The sequence below is a fragment of the Anopheles gambiae genome, chromosome 3, assembly GCF_943734735.2.
Source record: "Anopheles gambiae chromosome 3, idAnoGambNW_F1_1, whole genome shotgun sequence".
In the NCBI taxonomy this organism is placed as follows: Eukaryota; Metazoa; Arthropoda; class Insecta; order Diptera; family Culicidae; genus Anopheles; species Anopheles gambiae.
Genome location: NC_064602.1, coordinates 13,399,781 through 13,416,418, shown reverse-complemented (window position 1 = coordinate 13,416,418; position 16,638 = coordinate 13,399,781). Strand labels below are relative to the sequence as shown.

The 16,638-nt window shown below is 43.1% G+C and overlaps 1 protein-coding gene across 6 annotated transcripts in view; it reads left to right on the top strand.

Annotated features, from left to right (window-relative positions):
• Positions 1-16,638, top strand: part of LOC1275461 (polypeptide N-acetylgalactosaminyltransferase 5) — a 78,314-nt gene that overhangs the window by 50,365 nt on the left and 11,311 nt on the right. For all 6 annotated transcript variants that reach the window (XM_061656066.1, XM_061656065.1, XM_061656068.1 and 3 more), the window contains exons 3-4: positions 7,060-7,309; positions 12,040-12,169. In XM_061656066.1, the coding sequence (XP_061512050.1) occupies positions 7,060-7,309; positions 12,040-12,169 (380 nt within the window). The remainder of the gene's footprint in view (positions 1-7,059; positions 7,310-12,039; positions 12,170-16,638) is intronic.

The window sequence follows — 16,638 nt, the reverse complement described above, 5'->3', positions numbered from 1 at the left end:
ACAGCTTGCGGCTTTGCAGCGTACCGGAATGAAAGGATTCTAGGTGGATAGGTCATAAAAGGTCAACAATATGTCGATGGCGTGCTTCGTCCTCGCCATCCTTAGACCGTGGATGGAAAACACCGACGTGGGAAGTGAGCCGATTGCCAAATGTATCGAGTTTCTGGCTCCAGGACCGAAAGGTAATAATGATGATACTCTCGTTGTGCGCTTCCGCAAACAATTGGTATTTTTCGCAGACTTTTCTCGGAAAACTCGCAGAACTCGGTCGGAAACTCGCGTGAGATAGGCTAGCGCGGGAACGCGAGACGAATGTTTGCAAAATTGAAGTACACAAAATTTCATCTCCAGTGAGGCATCATTCAATCCCGTTCAGCGAATACGGACGGCAGCGTGTACGGTTTAAACACAATTCGGATGCATCACCGAGAGCCAATGTGTAGAATTCAATCCTCCTCATCACCACACACACACATATCAACGAGCAACGCGAGGTCTGTGCGTTCTGCTGAGCTTTGATGCAACTGTTTATCATTGTCAATTTTGTGGCTTGATGACATACGGGGATGGCGCTCTATGCCTCTATGTGGCACTCGGCTACGCTCTTGCTCTTGCTCTCCGCCGCCGTGTATATAGAGACCGTTTGAGAAGCCACAAAAAGAGAATAGGCAGATGCATAGAATAGAAAGGGAATCTGGAGACTGGCACACTGTGTCTCTGGGAACCATATTCGCGGCCGTGTGCCGCTCTGGTGGTTGCAGTGTAGAAGAATGGGGCAGCATTTGAATCCAGAATGCACAAAGCAGGGAAGGAAGGAAGCCCTTTTGTTTGAGTTAAACGTTTCACAAAATTGAACTATTGTGTTTGCGGGTTCGAATTCACTATGATGATAGACCAAGAGTAGTTGGGAGTGTGTGTGTGTGTGTTTGTGCGCGGGCCTTAGAGTGCAACGTTGCTAACCGATGCATTTTCTTCGAATCCATTTGAAATGCTGCGCTCGTGCGACGGGGGGGTGCGAGGAAGTGAATGCAGCTGTGCATTTCCTTGGCAAGATATTGAATCGGTAAGATGGTAGGACCATTTGTGGGTTGCACTTTTGCATGCATAATTTTTGCCATAAGTTAGAATGTTAAATGTTGGTTAGACCGATGGTTTGTTACGGGTTTTTTGTTCGCTGGAGCAAGAAGTTTGAATGGGGGAGTAGAGATTTCAAAAAAAGGATTTCCTTGGTTTTACAAGTCAATTAGTCAACATATCAATTTTAATGAACTTCAACATTCACTATCTCGCTCCCTGGTTTCGGCTTTCAGCAGTATTTGTAATAATTCATAGCACATGAAAATGCACTGAAAAAGATTCGCAGTTTTTCATAACCTTTACAAAGATTCTATTTACTAGTTTAGTCTTCAAAATTATTTGTGTGTAAATCGTTTTATCATTAAATCAATGTCAAAGCTACATACTATACACATATCCTTAATTTTTTCTCCTTAAATTAACTACAAAAATAATCTTTGGAGTTTATATGAATCTTAATTGAAAATTTTAATTTACCTTTGACCCAATAAAATCCTACCACTGCTCATGTGTGTTGAATATGTTTCACTGTGAAGAATACAAATTGAATAAAGTGAAGGAAAATCTATGTGGTTTCGTGTGAACATGAAACCCTATTCAAATGCGAGATGATAGTGCAAGCGCAGTAACTAAGGCTGATGGCTATTGAATATCGGTTCGTCCCTGGAACAATTACTGCACCATGACCAACTGTCGCATTTCAATCGATACTCGCATTAGTTCAATCCTGGCTGAGTATGGTCTTGTAGGCATCGTACCCACCCATTGTACTGCACTGTGCTATTCGATACGCTACGAAGAGCGGAGTATTACTACAGCCCGAAGTAAGCTTTATGAGCAATTAAAAACATCCAAAGATTGAATGTTTAAATATGCCACAATTACCACTTTCAGACCGGTTTCATGTTATGGTGAAAATCTTCTTCATATTGATAGACAATACTATGTACAGAAGACTTATATATGCAATATTTACTAGTATTGTTCATCAATTTATATTAATTATGTAGCTGGACAAGAGAACGACATTAGTTCCTTCGAAATCCAATAAAATCATCGTTTGCGAGCCTGGTTGAGCTGGCTCCTTGTCCTGCCTAACGAATGTGAACATTTTCAGGACACCTGATGTGTATCACACAACTCGTCTTAACCTTCCTGCACTGTAAAATGCATAAGGAAAAGGATGGTAGAAGTGTACGCTCGGTAAACCTTCCTAACCGGGTCGGCTATGGCGTGCAAGCGCATAAGCGCACGGAGTAAACTAATTAATGAAGATTTACCAACCAATTGAGTTTGGTCGGAATTGTTACGGAATTGTCCTCTTTGCCATCCCTCGCTTTGGGATCGCCTCTTTTCCAATCCTTGTGTGGGATCTCTGATGGAGTGGCATTATCTCCCCTGCATTCTCTCTCTCTATCTCTCGGTGAGTGTGCATCTTAATTAAGTAACGCAAGACGAGCATGTGTATTGGAAAAGGAAATAAAGCTGATCTACTTCACAAAATGGTGACCCACGGCTAGCGTCGCTGTGCATGGCACAGAGTTAAACTTTCCGCTCTTGGGACGTTGGGCTGGCTCGGAACTTTCGACACAAGGCTACACATTTTCATGCCCTTTCGCAACACGCGTCTTGCGATCGGTGTGTTCCTTTCGTCGGACGGTGCCGTCTTCGGGGCTCGTGTCTCGCTAGATTGGATTTATTAAATCAGCACCGCTTGGTCTCCCGGTGCGGGTTGACAGGATACGTTAACGCCTTTTGCCCTTCACAGTGGCATCTTACGGCTGGCTGTACAGGCTTATTGGGCCCAGCGTTAGGACGTAAGCTTCGAAATGGCCTATCACTGTTTCCATCGTAATCCCTTCACACACCATGCCGTCCGATGTTCATGTATGTGCTGAATGAATAGGGAAACATTAGACAAGTAAGTGAAAGAACGTTTGATTTGAAGCGTACGATTTAGATAAGACATTGGATGTGTACAGGGAATCAAGCGGCAAATAAAACAAACAGAAAAGGTTATCAAAAAGGATGTTCTGCATGAAAAAAGTTTGAGGAGTTTGAATTAAGGAGTCCTTAAATGAAAAATCAATATTCTATCCTTATTTTTATATTATAAGTATGTGTAAATTCAATCAACAATTGTGTTAAAATCTCATTTAATGACAATTGGTGTCCGTTCGTTGCGCCAATTGTTCGCTCTTTATTGCGAGAATGCAAGTGAGATGCTTCAGTAGAGTACCGCCAAATTAAATCACTTACATTTAATTAATTGACCTGCAGCTGAAGCAACGTGAAACGGTTGTCATTTTAGTGATTTTCAGAAATTTAATTTGTTCCCCCTTGCCCTTACCCTTATCCGTACGCATCGGAACGGCTCGTGCTTTTCCCCCGGTTTGGGACCGGGGAAGTGGGACGGGCACCCCTATCACACCGATTGAAAGCGGTAGTAGCAGTCATTGACTTTAAATATTGACCCGATTCGTATCCACAAATCCTCGGTTTGTGTTATGTTCCCGGTCGTCTGCAAATGATGCGAACTGCGGCTAGTAGCTAACAATGTGCACCGCCATGATTAAAGGGACAGGCACGAGGCGATTAAACAAATTGCTCATTACGTCCGTTGAACATTTTTGGTGCAACGAAATCCCCGGACAGGCGGAATATAATGGTGCCATGGATTTGGCATGTAGATTGCATTGCTGCTGTGCTTTCACAATTGGGGGAATGCTTGTTTGCACTTGCTTCGTCGGTGTACAGCGACGGGCAGTGCAGTGCACACGCCGTACTACATGTCTATTCGATCAGCCTCTAACACCCCCCTTTTCAAATAGAGCACGATGATTTAATTTTAGGCAATCGTTGAATGAGCTGACCCATCACCGGATGATAGGTGTTGTTATTTGTCAAGCTTTGTGTGCAAATTGTCTGCGAGTGTTGTGCGCACAACGAGATCCTTTAATTGGATTTTAATTATAATTTTAGAAACATGGAATGGAAAATCGTTCGCTTTTAGTTTACTTTTGTGTTCAGCATCTTCAATACTTTTGATAATTTGTATCATTTATCTGCTGCAGGCATTTTATAGATTAAATGATATAAAAAAGAGTCGAAAAGTTATGTATTTAAAAATTACTTTCCACAATTTCTACACTCCTGCATACGGTCTTCCAACAATCCAAAGTATGTTAACGCTAACCCCGCATGACTTTGTGTAACTACGAAACAAGAAGGAAATTCTTCACCCTCACTCGTTTAGCAGGACGAGTGTGTGCTCATCGATCGAAACTCCTGCCTAGAATGCTCCATCCACCGTGCAATTGCATGGAAATTCCTTCGCATCGGAATGTTTGATTTCGTGATCGCTGATTTATTTGCCGTAGGGGGCTACTACCACAACTGTCACGCATGCAATGTACAGAAACAAACCGGTAAGCTTTCTTTTACGGCTGCACCTGTCGATATTCCAGGATTGTGCAGCGAGTGGATTGTGAATAAGTGCACGTGCTTCCTGCGATACATTCGGTTCGATCCTGCTGCTGGGAGAGATAGCGTACAAACAATACAGTCCTATAAGCCACAAGAAAACGGGCTAGAAATGGTTCAAGATATCGTAACAAAGAAAATTAAATTTCCATGTGAATTTATAGCACCGGTTTTGTACCATGGATCTTGGAGATGTTGTCTTTCGGATGCCTTCGTTAATCTTGCCGGCGAAGAACTTTGTATGCTGAACTTGTGCTTTCAGCATCGTTCGGTGAGGTTGAGACGGTGGCAGTTCTTCGATGCTATTGTAAACGGTAAGCTTTAGCTTTTGATTTGAAAACAAAAAGTCATTTCGCTGTATTGTTGGATGCATACAGCGGTGTTATGCAGTTTTGTATGTTTTCGATTGCGATTTAGACTTGGTTTTATTCTTTCAGAGTGCACAAATTGCTTAAGGGGAATAAGATAGATAAAATAATACATTTTTCATACAGCAAATCAACTTATAGAATGGGTAAAAATAGATAAAGAGAAAGAGGAATAAAACAAAAGTGTAAAAGTACAGCATAATAAGTTTTTATTGACTACAATAAGATTGCAGTGGTTCTTCTGCGGTTCAAATCAAATAAAACCGAAAACTAACTTCTTATTGATAACTCACTCGATTGAATGTGGTCGTACGGTGGTAAGGAAGCATAAATACTCAAGAAGTAAACCTAATCCAATGCTCTGCGGTATGAATGGTTTAGCTATTCATTGCACTCTTCAACATATCGCCCCGATGCACCCGATGCAAACTAACCTCCGACAGAGGGTTGAGTGTTGCCTTCTTATCCTAACCGTGCGTAAAGTTTATAAATAATTTATTTATTCACTTACTTGGTTTCTCGTTTCGATTTGCTACCGGCGCTAGTGGGCAAGTGTGTGCGGTCAGCAAGGATCCTGCAACCGTGCGGTATCATTGGCCAAGCAGAGCAGACACTGATCGAGACGGACATTCAGTGGCAGCGGGTCCGTACGGGTGAGAGACTTGAAACTCTGTTCTGTTACGTTGGCGTAAGATTATGCATCCCTCGATGCGTTTTATTTATCCCTTCTCCTCGTGTGGCGTTTCGTTGTGGAGGGGCAAAGTTTCCCGACACCATCCAAAGCGCTGTGTAAAGTTGGTTTAGAATCTTCTATCCGGATTATGGTAGCCCAACGATTGACGGTTGCTTAGAAAGGAAGGTGGCGAGTGAAAGTTTCGGTTTTATTTGTTTGTTTGGGTGTTTATTTATTAAAAGTGGCAATGATACGTATTGTGTGAGAGTTGTTGTTGTTACGCGAAATATAATTCCAAGAATCTGGTCCCATTCTATAGTTACATAGTTACACATAGTTTAAAAAAATGAGGAAAGTTGTTAAAATTTCTCAGTTTTTTTGGAAAAAACAATCATCGCAATTCAAATTAAAGACGTCTAAAAGTACATGCTAAATAATGTATTTTACATAATGCAACATATTTAAGAGAATTTTAGTCCAATAAAAAAAATGAACTCTTTTGAATACAATTACCGCTTTTTAGTTTATTCTGGAAATGTCGTAAGGATGATAAAGTAGGTGCCACTATCTCTTATTAAAATATTCTTAAATTTTGGACACGAATCAATAATTCAATAACCAAAAACGTGATTGAAAGTGCTAATTTATCTGTCCTCTCTTACTTACAATTCAGATGATAAATGTTAAACAATACTCCACCACAATCAACGTGCCATACAAACCACCGTTCAACACCCTAAGGTGTTTATTGGTGTATCTGTAGAACTGTAAAACGGCACCAAGTACCATCACACCCCGTCCACGCTCGCTAACTGCTTAATTACTTCATTAAATTTTGCTCCTAATTACCCCCAAACAGTTTCGCTTGATATGCAATCAAGCACGTGCAGAGAAGAGTACATGCGCTCACAATTCGCAGGCCACACGACGCCTGACACGCGGCATGGTATGGTAGACGGCTGGGTGCAGTGTGTTCCATAATGTCGGATGCTGATGATAGCAAAATATGCTTCGATATGCTCTTGCACTCGCCGTTTTTCATTTGGTTTCAGTGTACCACCGCCCCCGTACGGCGCTGTTCGGTGTTGCTCTTCTTCATTTATATGGAATAGCTACTTAAGCAAGCTGAAACTGTTTCTCCCACCTGTGGAATGTCGAAAAGGAAGGAACGGTTTCTTATTGCAGTGTAAGGGCATTCTCCCATAGAGGGAGCTTCGTAGTGCAGACACTTTCACACGTAAAGCTGAGACGATGATTGGCAAAGTAATAAAATGTTCCTTAATCGTCAATAACAGTCTAACGATTGCTTTAAAGGTCAAGCGTGCTTCTTTTTACATTCCCCAGTTGCATACTTCTCTTCTCTCGATAGTTTAATCCGGGCACTATTATTGTTAGAACTCACCAGAAAACATTCGCCTAATGTCCACTAATATCGTTCTAATGTTTTTCCATTTCAAGGTGCCAAATGCAGCTCGCCAGTCGCAGCAACAACGCCGGGCGGCTGCCCCCGAGGACGACGATCCCATCGTGGACGCGGAGGAGATTGACACCAACTCGAACAACTTCGGCGACCCGGGCGGCTACGGCGGCGGCGGTGGGGGTCGTGATGCCGACAGTTCAATGCCTCGCACGTACCGGCCGCAGGAGCTGAAGAAGTGGCGGCAGGCACCAACGGTCGCCGAAAACTATGGTCGTCCCGGTGAAATGGGTAAGTGTCGTGGTTCGTGGAGTTCGGCGGGATCACCGAGTATTAAAGGGATATCTTCTGGCTGGCGGGCGACTGATCCGGCTGATGTCAAGCAGACGCGAGAATAGAAGAGCAATGTGGTGTGACATTGGGGATTCGGCGTATGTGTGTGTGTGTGTTTGTGATCAGTGCACATGGACGCGCCATGGTTTAAGGACGTTCCGAATGACCAAGCTTAACTTTTTCCCCAAAACCCCCAGTGGACCGGATCATCAGTAAGAGTTTGGTCATGGGTTTGGTTTCGGGGATTTCGATTTTCCCTGGATGCTCTCTGTATTGGCCATTCCGTCGGGGATGCATTCTTTATTGGAGTTACTAGTTTTCTTCAATTTGCTCCTAAAGCATGTTCTGGTGAGCGTTGTAGAGAAATAAATTGGTAAATAGCATAAAAGAGCTTAGCTGCGCCATTGTTTGTGGATGTCAGTTTTGTGTCCTTCTACTGTTCGCCCATTAGCACCACCCGTGTGTCCGGTAAAGCGTTCAAAGCGCCACACGAAGGTACACCTTTCCCCCAACGTGTGAGAACCCATATCCCGGTGTGTGTGTGGTCCACTGGATGAGATTTTTCATCAGTTTGTCGGTCTCGGTGGCAAAGCCACGATGACACGTTTCGCTCGAACAATGTGTCAACCGCAACCGGCGAGAATGCTCTTGCGGTGGTACTCTTTCGTCGATCGGGCGATTATTGGCGTGGCGTGGAAAAAAAGTTTCCCCATTAATTTCGTCTCTTAACGCGCTTCGCTGAGCTTTTGTTTTATTTTTCCGGCTTCTCTATGGGCTACTACTGGTCAATGTAAGTGTGTGCGAGTGTGTGTTTGTTTGAAATACTTGCCGGGAAATCACCATTGTTCAACGGTGTCGATGATGAGCGTTTTGCTCCATCGCAAAAGCTGCTCAATATATATGTATTATATATGGACCCACAGCAGGCGGCCAATAATGTTGGGGCTAATTTTTCAACGATCCCATTGTGTTGCTCTGGTCCCCAGTAATGACGCTTGGATGTGTGTTTGTGTGGGTGCGGGAGAAAGGAGGCAAGAAAGAGGAATTACTTGGAGCGTGAAAAATATGCTTGTTCATTTTGAACGTTGTCATACAGGTGTTTGTGGCTGATGCGAAATTGAAAATAAAACTGCTCAATTTATCGTTTTTTTTTGTTCTTTTCAATAAATGCATCAACAAGTATTGGTTGAAATATGATTCGTGTGAAAGCGTTTTCTGCAAGGAAGCGATGTGTAGTTCGAAACATTTATAATTGAAAGACAAGTACAGTAGAACGTCGATTATCCGGGCAGCTCGGGACCAGGTGGATGCCGGTTAATCGATTTCCACGGATAATGGTCCAAAAAATGTCAAATTCATGTAAAAATTATTAAAATCACTGGTTTTACTTAGAATTCACATGAAACCAATCAATTAATCACTAGTAGAATATTTTTTTAATCAATCACAATAGATTTTACAATTGTTCTTTATCAAAAATGCAGTCATAAAGTATCACTAGACACTAGATACCTGCACAACAAATGTTTTTGCTAACCGGTTCATCGCAGAAAATGTTCCCCACTACAGATCAACTGTCAAATTCATGCACACGGTTTAGCCGCCCGCCGCTTAATCCGTCCCCGGAAAATCGACGTTCTACGGTAAATTCAGTGCACACTAGTGATGGGAAAGGTTGGCAAAAGTCCTGTGTCGACTCCGATGCGACTCCGATAATTTCTGAATCGACTTCGACTCCTAAGTCCGCCCAGCATTAGCCGGAGTCGTTTGGAGTTGTCCGGAGTCATTCGGAGTTGTCTGGAGTCGTTCGGAGTTGTCCGGAGTTGTGTGGAGTTGTCCAGAATTGTCCGGCGTTGTCTGGAGTTGTCGGAGTTGTCCGAAGTCGGCCTTCGAAACAAAGGCCTGTTTACGAAGTGCACGCGCAAAGTGAGAGACAAAAAAACACAACGAAATGAAATTACTGATCACAAGCACATTACAACGGACGGCTCCTGTTGACTCCCAACGATTCCGATTCCGGTCGACTTTGATCGACTCTGGATGACTCCGACTGCCGTCGACTCCGGCCGATTCCAGTCGATTCCGGATAACTTCGGACGACTCCGGACGATTCTGAACGACTCCGTATGATTCCGAACGACTCCGCGCGATTCTGGACGACTCCGGACGGAGCTAGTGGTTCGGATTTTGCCGGAGTCAGAATTGAACTAACCATAGCCGGAGTCGGATAGGTGTCGTTGGTGCGCTCCCCAGAGCACATCACCAGTGCACACATTTGCCTTTTTACCCATTAAACAGTCGTTATTAAGTATGAAGAATTTTAATCATTCCTGAAGGATGGTTGTTCATGTTCGTTACACATACTACCTTATTAGTACAGTAACTTTATATATTTTCCACCACCATGCCGCATCCAAACACAGCAAAGGCTGCGTTTGTTTATGAGGGATACTGTTTATTTATTATCTTCCCAGAGCAGCTTGCCGGAACCATTTTGCAAGCTTATCTGTTGAATGGCTGCAAAGTCCATGTAACAGGGCTTTTCCCCTTTTCTCCCATCTTCGATTTATAAATCCAGCTAACCGAGAAATCCACTTCAGAGCCGGCCTCATCCCACACTCCACATTGAGGCGGTGGCGACCCCGGTGCATTGTGCGTGAAGTGATAAAGTGATCATAATTCCATGAAGGAAGTTATTCTTCGCTTTACCTTCGCCCCCCTGTGCCCTTTGTTTGTATGAGCGAGTTCGTGTGTGTGTGCTACAGCTCTTACAGGAGTGGTGGAAGGCTTCATCCATCGGAAAATTTGCTCAGATTATGAGGCTCAACGTGCTGAGCCGGAGCATTAAGTCGAGCTTTCCTTTCTGTTGCCTGCTCGTTGGTTGTGTATTATCGTTATGAGCGAGGTAATGAGTGGTTCTTACACACGTGCGCGCTAAAAGTGAGCGAGCCTCCCCCTGTTTGCCTGAGCATGTATTAGTTTAGTGGGAAATTGTCTAAACTCTTAGCTAGTGCAGTACTACCACGGGAGCCTTGTTTTGTCATGTGGTGTGGTGTGAAGGAGGTGAAATTTTCCATCAAAATTTAGTTTGAGCTTGTTTTTCCTGCGAGCTCAGACCAACTCGGCAACGTCAGCCAGTGCCTTGGGGCAATTTAAATTTGCTCCCCGTGCTAAACCGAACCATGGGAACGGATAATTGTGCAATGAAACGAGCATGTCTTTCGTTGAGAGACGCTTCCTATAACGTTGTGACATAGCGATCACAAAACGTAGCCTTCTTTTTGCCTTCTTTTTCCGACAGTAATCTGCTCCTAGAGGAGGGTAGGACAAAAATGAAGCTAACTTTCTCATGGAGTTCTTCTAAAGTCGCGCGAGACACGAACGAATTTTATATCCTGTTAATGTGTGAGCGTAACCATCCATTCGCACACTACTCACCCTTGTATCGGTATTGGTTTTTTGGGATTTGCCCTGTGTCTGCTGGTTGGTTCCGGGGCGGCAGCACATACACAAAAAAAAATGCGGAGCAGATTGATTAAGAGCATAATTTATCGCTTACCTCCTGCGGGGCACGCAACCTTCACGCTTACTCATGCACAGATTCCAGACGGTGTGTAGAGAAGAGAGAGGAGGGCTACTTCCTGCATATGGTGCTCTTTGCCCTCTGTGTGGTTGCGGCTTGTTGTGGGAAGGGAGAAATTCTGAAGCAACAAATTTAGGCCCCCCCGACCAGACGGAACCAGTCAGGAGATGCCAGAAGCATTCTTTCTTTGGTGTGCTTTCGTTCATCACGACGAAAAGGGTGGTGGGGAAATCGGAAAGGTGGTGTTGCTTTTTTTTTGGAGGGGAGTATGGTTATTTTGCTAAACCCTTGCTGTGTGCTAAAATCAACATTTACCGCAAAACCACCCGGGTCCCGGGTTCTGGTGCGCTTTCCTTCTAGCTCGCTGTATGCATTCTTTACCACCTACTGTGCCGTTTTCCTTTCGTCCGAGAGTGGCACTGCTCAGTGCCAACGACGGGAGGAATTAATCCTCCTGTCCCTTCGCCCTTTGCGTTCTCCTCTCTTCCACATTTCCCTCGCTGTGGTTACGGTGTTATTCGATCGTACCGAAATGTCATTAATCACTCTTTCACTCTTGTGTGGAGAGAACAAACGAGAAAGGAGGTGGTGATGATGGTGGTATCCATTCTGTTGCTCCCCTTGTCTCTTCTACTTCAGTTCGCTTTTTCTTCAAAACGTCTAAAGATTATGTAGAAAAAGGAACGAACGAAAAAAAACGATGTTGAAAAGAAAATTGAACCGGAAAGAAAAAAGGATTCAGGGAGAGTGAGAGAGAGAAGGGAAACGAAAAGCTTGGGGGCGAACAGGAGTCACGAGGAGTTCTGTAGAAGTGTGCAGAAAGTGTTGCGTTGCTCTGCATATGCTTCACCACCTTTGTCCTGCACTCGAAAGAGGAAAAAAGAACCAGCCTCACTCACACACACACACACAGCCTTAATTTAAATCAAGTTTAGCTTGAGCGTGTTCTCCTGTTCCCCCTTGCCGTCCTTGCACACGTTCATTTGCTCACTTTTGTTTGATCGTCATTTTTCATGCAACGTTTTTGTCTTGCTTTCTCTGTAGCTTTCTAAATAACAGGTTTTTATATCCTTTTTTCCTTTCTCCTTTCCATCTATTTCCACAGGTAAACCAGTAAAAATTCCAGCGAACCAGCAGGAGCTGATGAAGGAAAAGTTCAAAGAAAATCAATTCAATCTCCTCGCCAGTGACATGATCTGGCTGAATCGATCGCTCACCGATGTGCGCCATCACGAGTAAGTATTGATGGAGTCTGGTGGGGAAGGGGAGGTTGGAAACGATTCGAGTAGAACCTGGGGGGAAATTAAAGGTTTCGCGTGCCATGAGCTTTAATGCTCTGTCGGTGGCGCGCCATTCGTGTTACCGGCTGGCTATTATTTCCTGCGGGTTGATGACATTTACACTTCAAGCGCGAACAATGGACTTCATTCGTTGTTCGGCGTTTTAGTGTTTTTGTTCGAGCAATGTAGCTTTTTGTCACCGGGTGACAGATAACCTTTAGAAGATTTCGTGCATCATTAAATCCCGGCCGGTGCATTGGTAGGGTTTGATTTTTGTTTTTTTTTTCATAAATCTTGAATGATTTATTGGGACGGTCATAAATTCCTGTCTAAGGTTGCGGAGCCATCATAGTTTAAGTACAATCTAACACTGAAATGTGTAGAGAATGGAAACAATCTTGTCAAAACACATCCGAATCTAATATTGGTGCCTTTTATGATACTAGCCCGCTTCTTTATATGGAGTTTGACAAGTGGCGGCTGAAATCATGTCAACATTCCATACAAAACCACTGGCAACTTCACTTTTTTTGTACTACTGCGATTTTCAATCTAGATTATTTCAGCCTCAAAGCTAGAATTAGATTGAAGTACCTGTTCAAAAAAATGTCAAAATAAAGTTGTTTTTTTCATTCATCTCAGGGTGCATTAACGAGATCAGGTGGTGGAATTTAGAATCAAAGCGTAAGTAGACCAGGTGGATCGTCCCATATAGTTGACCACTAATTCAAATTACCCGAAAGCCTGTTTGAGTAAACATTTTCACTCAGCAGAACCGATAAAAATCAACCTTCTCAATACATGCTCCATGGGATAAGCCCACCTGTATATTATACCCCCTTTGATAGCTGCTCGAAAACTACTATACAATGCAAACAGCTGATAGGCTGAAATTTCAGCCTAAGAGCTTATAAGAGAAAAGGGCCCATTGTAAGTATTTGATTTTCCAGTATGCTGGACTCGAGTCTTATTCTGACGCAGAATGCACATTACTACACTTTTATCTTGCTTATGTAAACATTTATTGCTAAACTCATAGCAGTGTTTGGCTTGTGTTAATGTTTTATTGAATTAAAATATGACAATGGTACCCTTTCCGTTTTAAGTTGGTAGGCTGAAATTTCAGCCTGTCAGCTGTTTGCATTCTATAGCAGTTTTCGAGCAGCTATCTAAGTGGGTATAATATACAGGTGGGCTTATCCCAAGGTGTATGAATTTAGAAGGCTGATTTTTATCGCTTCTGTTTCTGATTGAAGATTTTAAGAGTGTTTTGTGTATTCATCAAGCCTCTAGAAAGCTTGCTTGAACAAAAGTTTTCACCCATCCTGTCAAAAAATGATATTCCAATTTGGTTATAAAAAAACATACTATGAGACCACCTGGACTACATACACTTTGATTCTGGATTCCATCACCATCACCATCAGATCTCTTTAATGCACCTTGGGATAAATGTAAGGCGGCGCTCTAGCAGCAATCGAACACGACATAAGACACGAACAAACCCATATAATCATATGGAGGTGCACTGTCAGACACAAACAAACAAACAAGACAAACCTCGAGTCGAACATGTCAGTTGATTCTGTCTGTGATGTTCGATACCCACCTGTGCTGTGAGTACCTTGGCTGTCAAACGCTTCACAGCTACAGTAGATAGAATTCAATGCGGGACATTTTCAAGTTTTTTTTACGTAGTTTGTCTCTTTTTCTTCTTAAAATTGCGTACAAAATATTTAGAATAGCTATCAATAATATTAGCAATGCTTCACAATCAATTATAACATCAAATATACAGGTTTGAAACGTATAAAACTATTACGTGTACACAATGCATGTGTATGCACTGTATGTGTTTTGGCATGGACGTTTGTTTACTTTTTTCAATAATAAATTTGAATGATTTTTGTGTTATTTTTGATATTAATAACTAGTTTATTATTTGTTGAATCTTCCCCCTGCAGATGGATGTTCATTTAAACTATGAACTCATAGTTTATAGTGAACTCATAGTGCTTCATTTTCGAGATGATAAGATAGACGTATTGCAGTGCATCATGACAGGTCTATAAGACATCGAACAGCTGACAGAGCACCTATCGAACAGAGTCGTGTTTGTTTGTCTCGTTCGATTGGTCCCAGAGCGCCGCCTAAACATCACCTTGTTTTGCCATTTTTCGAGCAGGTACTCGAATCTAATTCTAGCTTTGAGGCTAGACAAAACAGAAGATAATCTAGACTGAAAATTGCAGGCTAGTTTTATGTGGGGTTTTGTATGGAGTGTTTACATGATTTCAGCCTCCAACTTTCAAACTCCATACAAAAAACTGACTAGAATCGTGAAGGTCAATATTAGCATAATATACCCAAAAAGACAAATGCAACAGCATACATTGAACTGTGCCCTTCGTTCAGTCGCGCCTCCACTGTCCATGGCGTAGGTCATCTTACCAACATTCGGGAATATGCTGTAAAAATCTAATTTTAATATTTGAAATCATATAATTATTACTGAATAAATGTCATAATGTTTTCCGGCATTTCGATTAAAAATGCTCTTAGAGTGTGAACTATTAGTATTAGGGAAGTTTTCTTTCATAATTTCCCCGTTCACAAATTATGAAATGCTGCTGCTGTTTGAAAATATGCTTACCGATAATAGATTATCCAGCAGTTCACATTAAATTAACTGCAGTTCCTTTTAAAAGCCTACAGTGTAATTTTGTCCACACGATGCTCTAGCTCTGCTGCTGATGCGATACATTTGTCATACTAATCGGGTAGATTGATATCTTCCCCAGATATGGTCATTAATATTGGAGGAGGCAGGTGCAAAATAAATAATATCAAACCCCGAATGCAAATAATGGCGGCCCCATAAGTGACAGATGAAGGAAAAATCCAACCCAGCCACTCACAGAGAAACAAGCAGACTTGCTAAAATACACACACACACACTCACACAGTGTAAATAAATGTCCTGATATCTAATAACCGTCAATCATTTCATCTGTCTTGCTGCTGCTCTTGTTGGTGGGGGATATGTTTCTCACCGAGTACCGGCATCCTTTTAACGCTCTAAAGTGTGTACGTATTCCACATGTCCCTCGGAAAATTGGTCGGTTATGCGGGACCCGCCCCCGTCGGTCGCCATCCCCGTCCTTGAAGTTCATTTTTGTCTTTCTACTGTGTTTTACCTACGCTGTATTGCAACGGAGGCATATTCCCCGCATGAACGTAGGAATCTCGCCAATCGAGAACAAAAAATTCCCATACCGAAACAGAGCCCTCACCTCACTTGTGAAACGCTCTCGGGCGTTTTCCTGGTTGGCACACAGGGCTCGTTCCAATTTAGCGTACGGGAAATGGAAATTGCTGGAGTCTTTTCTCATTTCGTTTTTCGTTCCATTTTTTTTTTTTGGTTTTTGGTTAGAAGGATGTGCACGCCATCATATAAAGCACTTGTTAGTAGTTTCGTAGCTGTAAATAGACACACGCCCTGGCCCGAAACTTGCTAACCCAACCGCACGGAACTTCTAGCACACTTTCGGCGGGGGGCGCACTGCGTTTGAGCGTTGAGCGGATTTTGCAAACCTGGTTAAAAACCTATCCATTATTCACATCGCTTCAAATTGGAGGAAGGTGCGGTATGTCTGTGTGTGTGTGTGTGTCGACGAGATGAGATCCTCGGCAAAGGAGTGCACACGATGGGTAAAATAGATACTTGGCTAAAGGCCCTCGGGACGACAGTTTGATGCGCGCGTGAAGACAACCGTGCGGAGGCTTCCTGTGTATTGCTCGCCAGGGAGAGAACCTTGTGTGGTTCGTCCCAGGCACTCCATGGCGAACCTTTGTGTGAGTGTGTGTGTGTGTGTCTGTATCGTCGTCTTTGGTGAGTTGACGTGCGATATATTTTGGATCCTGAGGCTAGAATGCTTCGACACTGGAGTCTCTATACACACACACACGAGCTCCATGACATTAATACCTGCCTGTTTGCAAGGCACACGCTCTAAAACACTCCACTTCTCTAACGAGATAAAGGGGAAAAGTCGCCGTAAAGTTGACTTAACGAAGTCAATCTTTTCTGCCTGTGCTTGCGCTTGCCGTCGTACAAATCAGCAGTTTGCACCATACCCGACGGCTCGGACGGCTCGTGCCGTAGCGTGTGCGAAGCGTTGCCTGGTGCATCTCAAACAACAGGTCCCCTAAGCGGTGGATGGTGCTTTATTTTTTGCCCACAATCTACAGCACAGCACGACGGCGCATGTTAAATATTAGTAACTCTACAGCGTGCATCATCGGTGTACGAAACAGTTTCAGCAGAGAAAAATGTATCTATTTCACCATCCCCTGGGAACAATCCTACAAGGAAATTCTTATCGCAGCAGTGAAGCGATCCCAGTTTTATGTTTTGTCCCTCC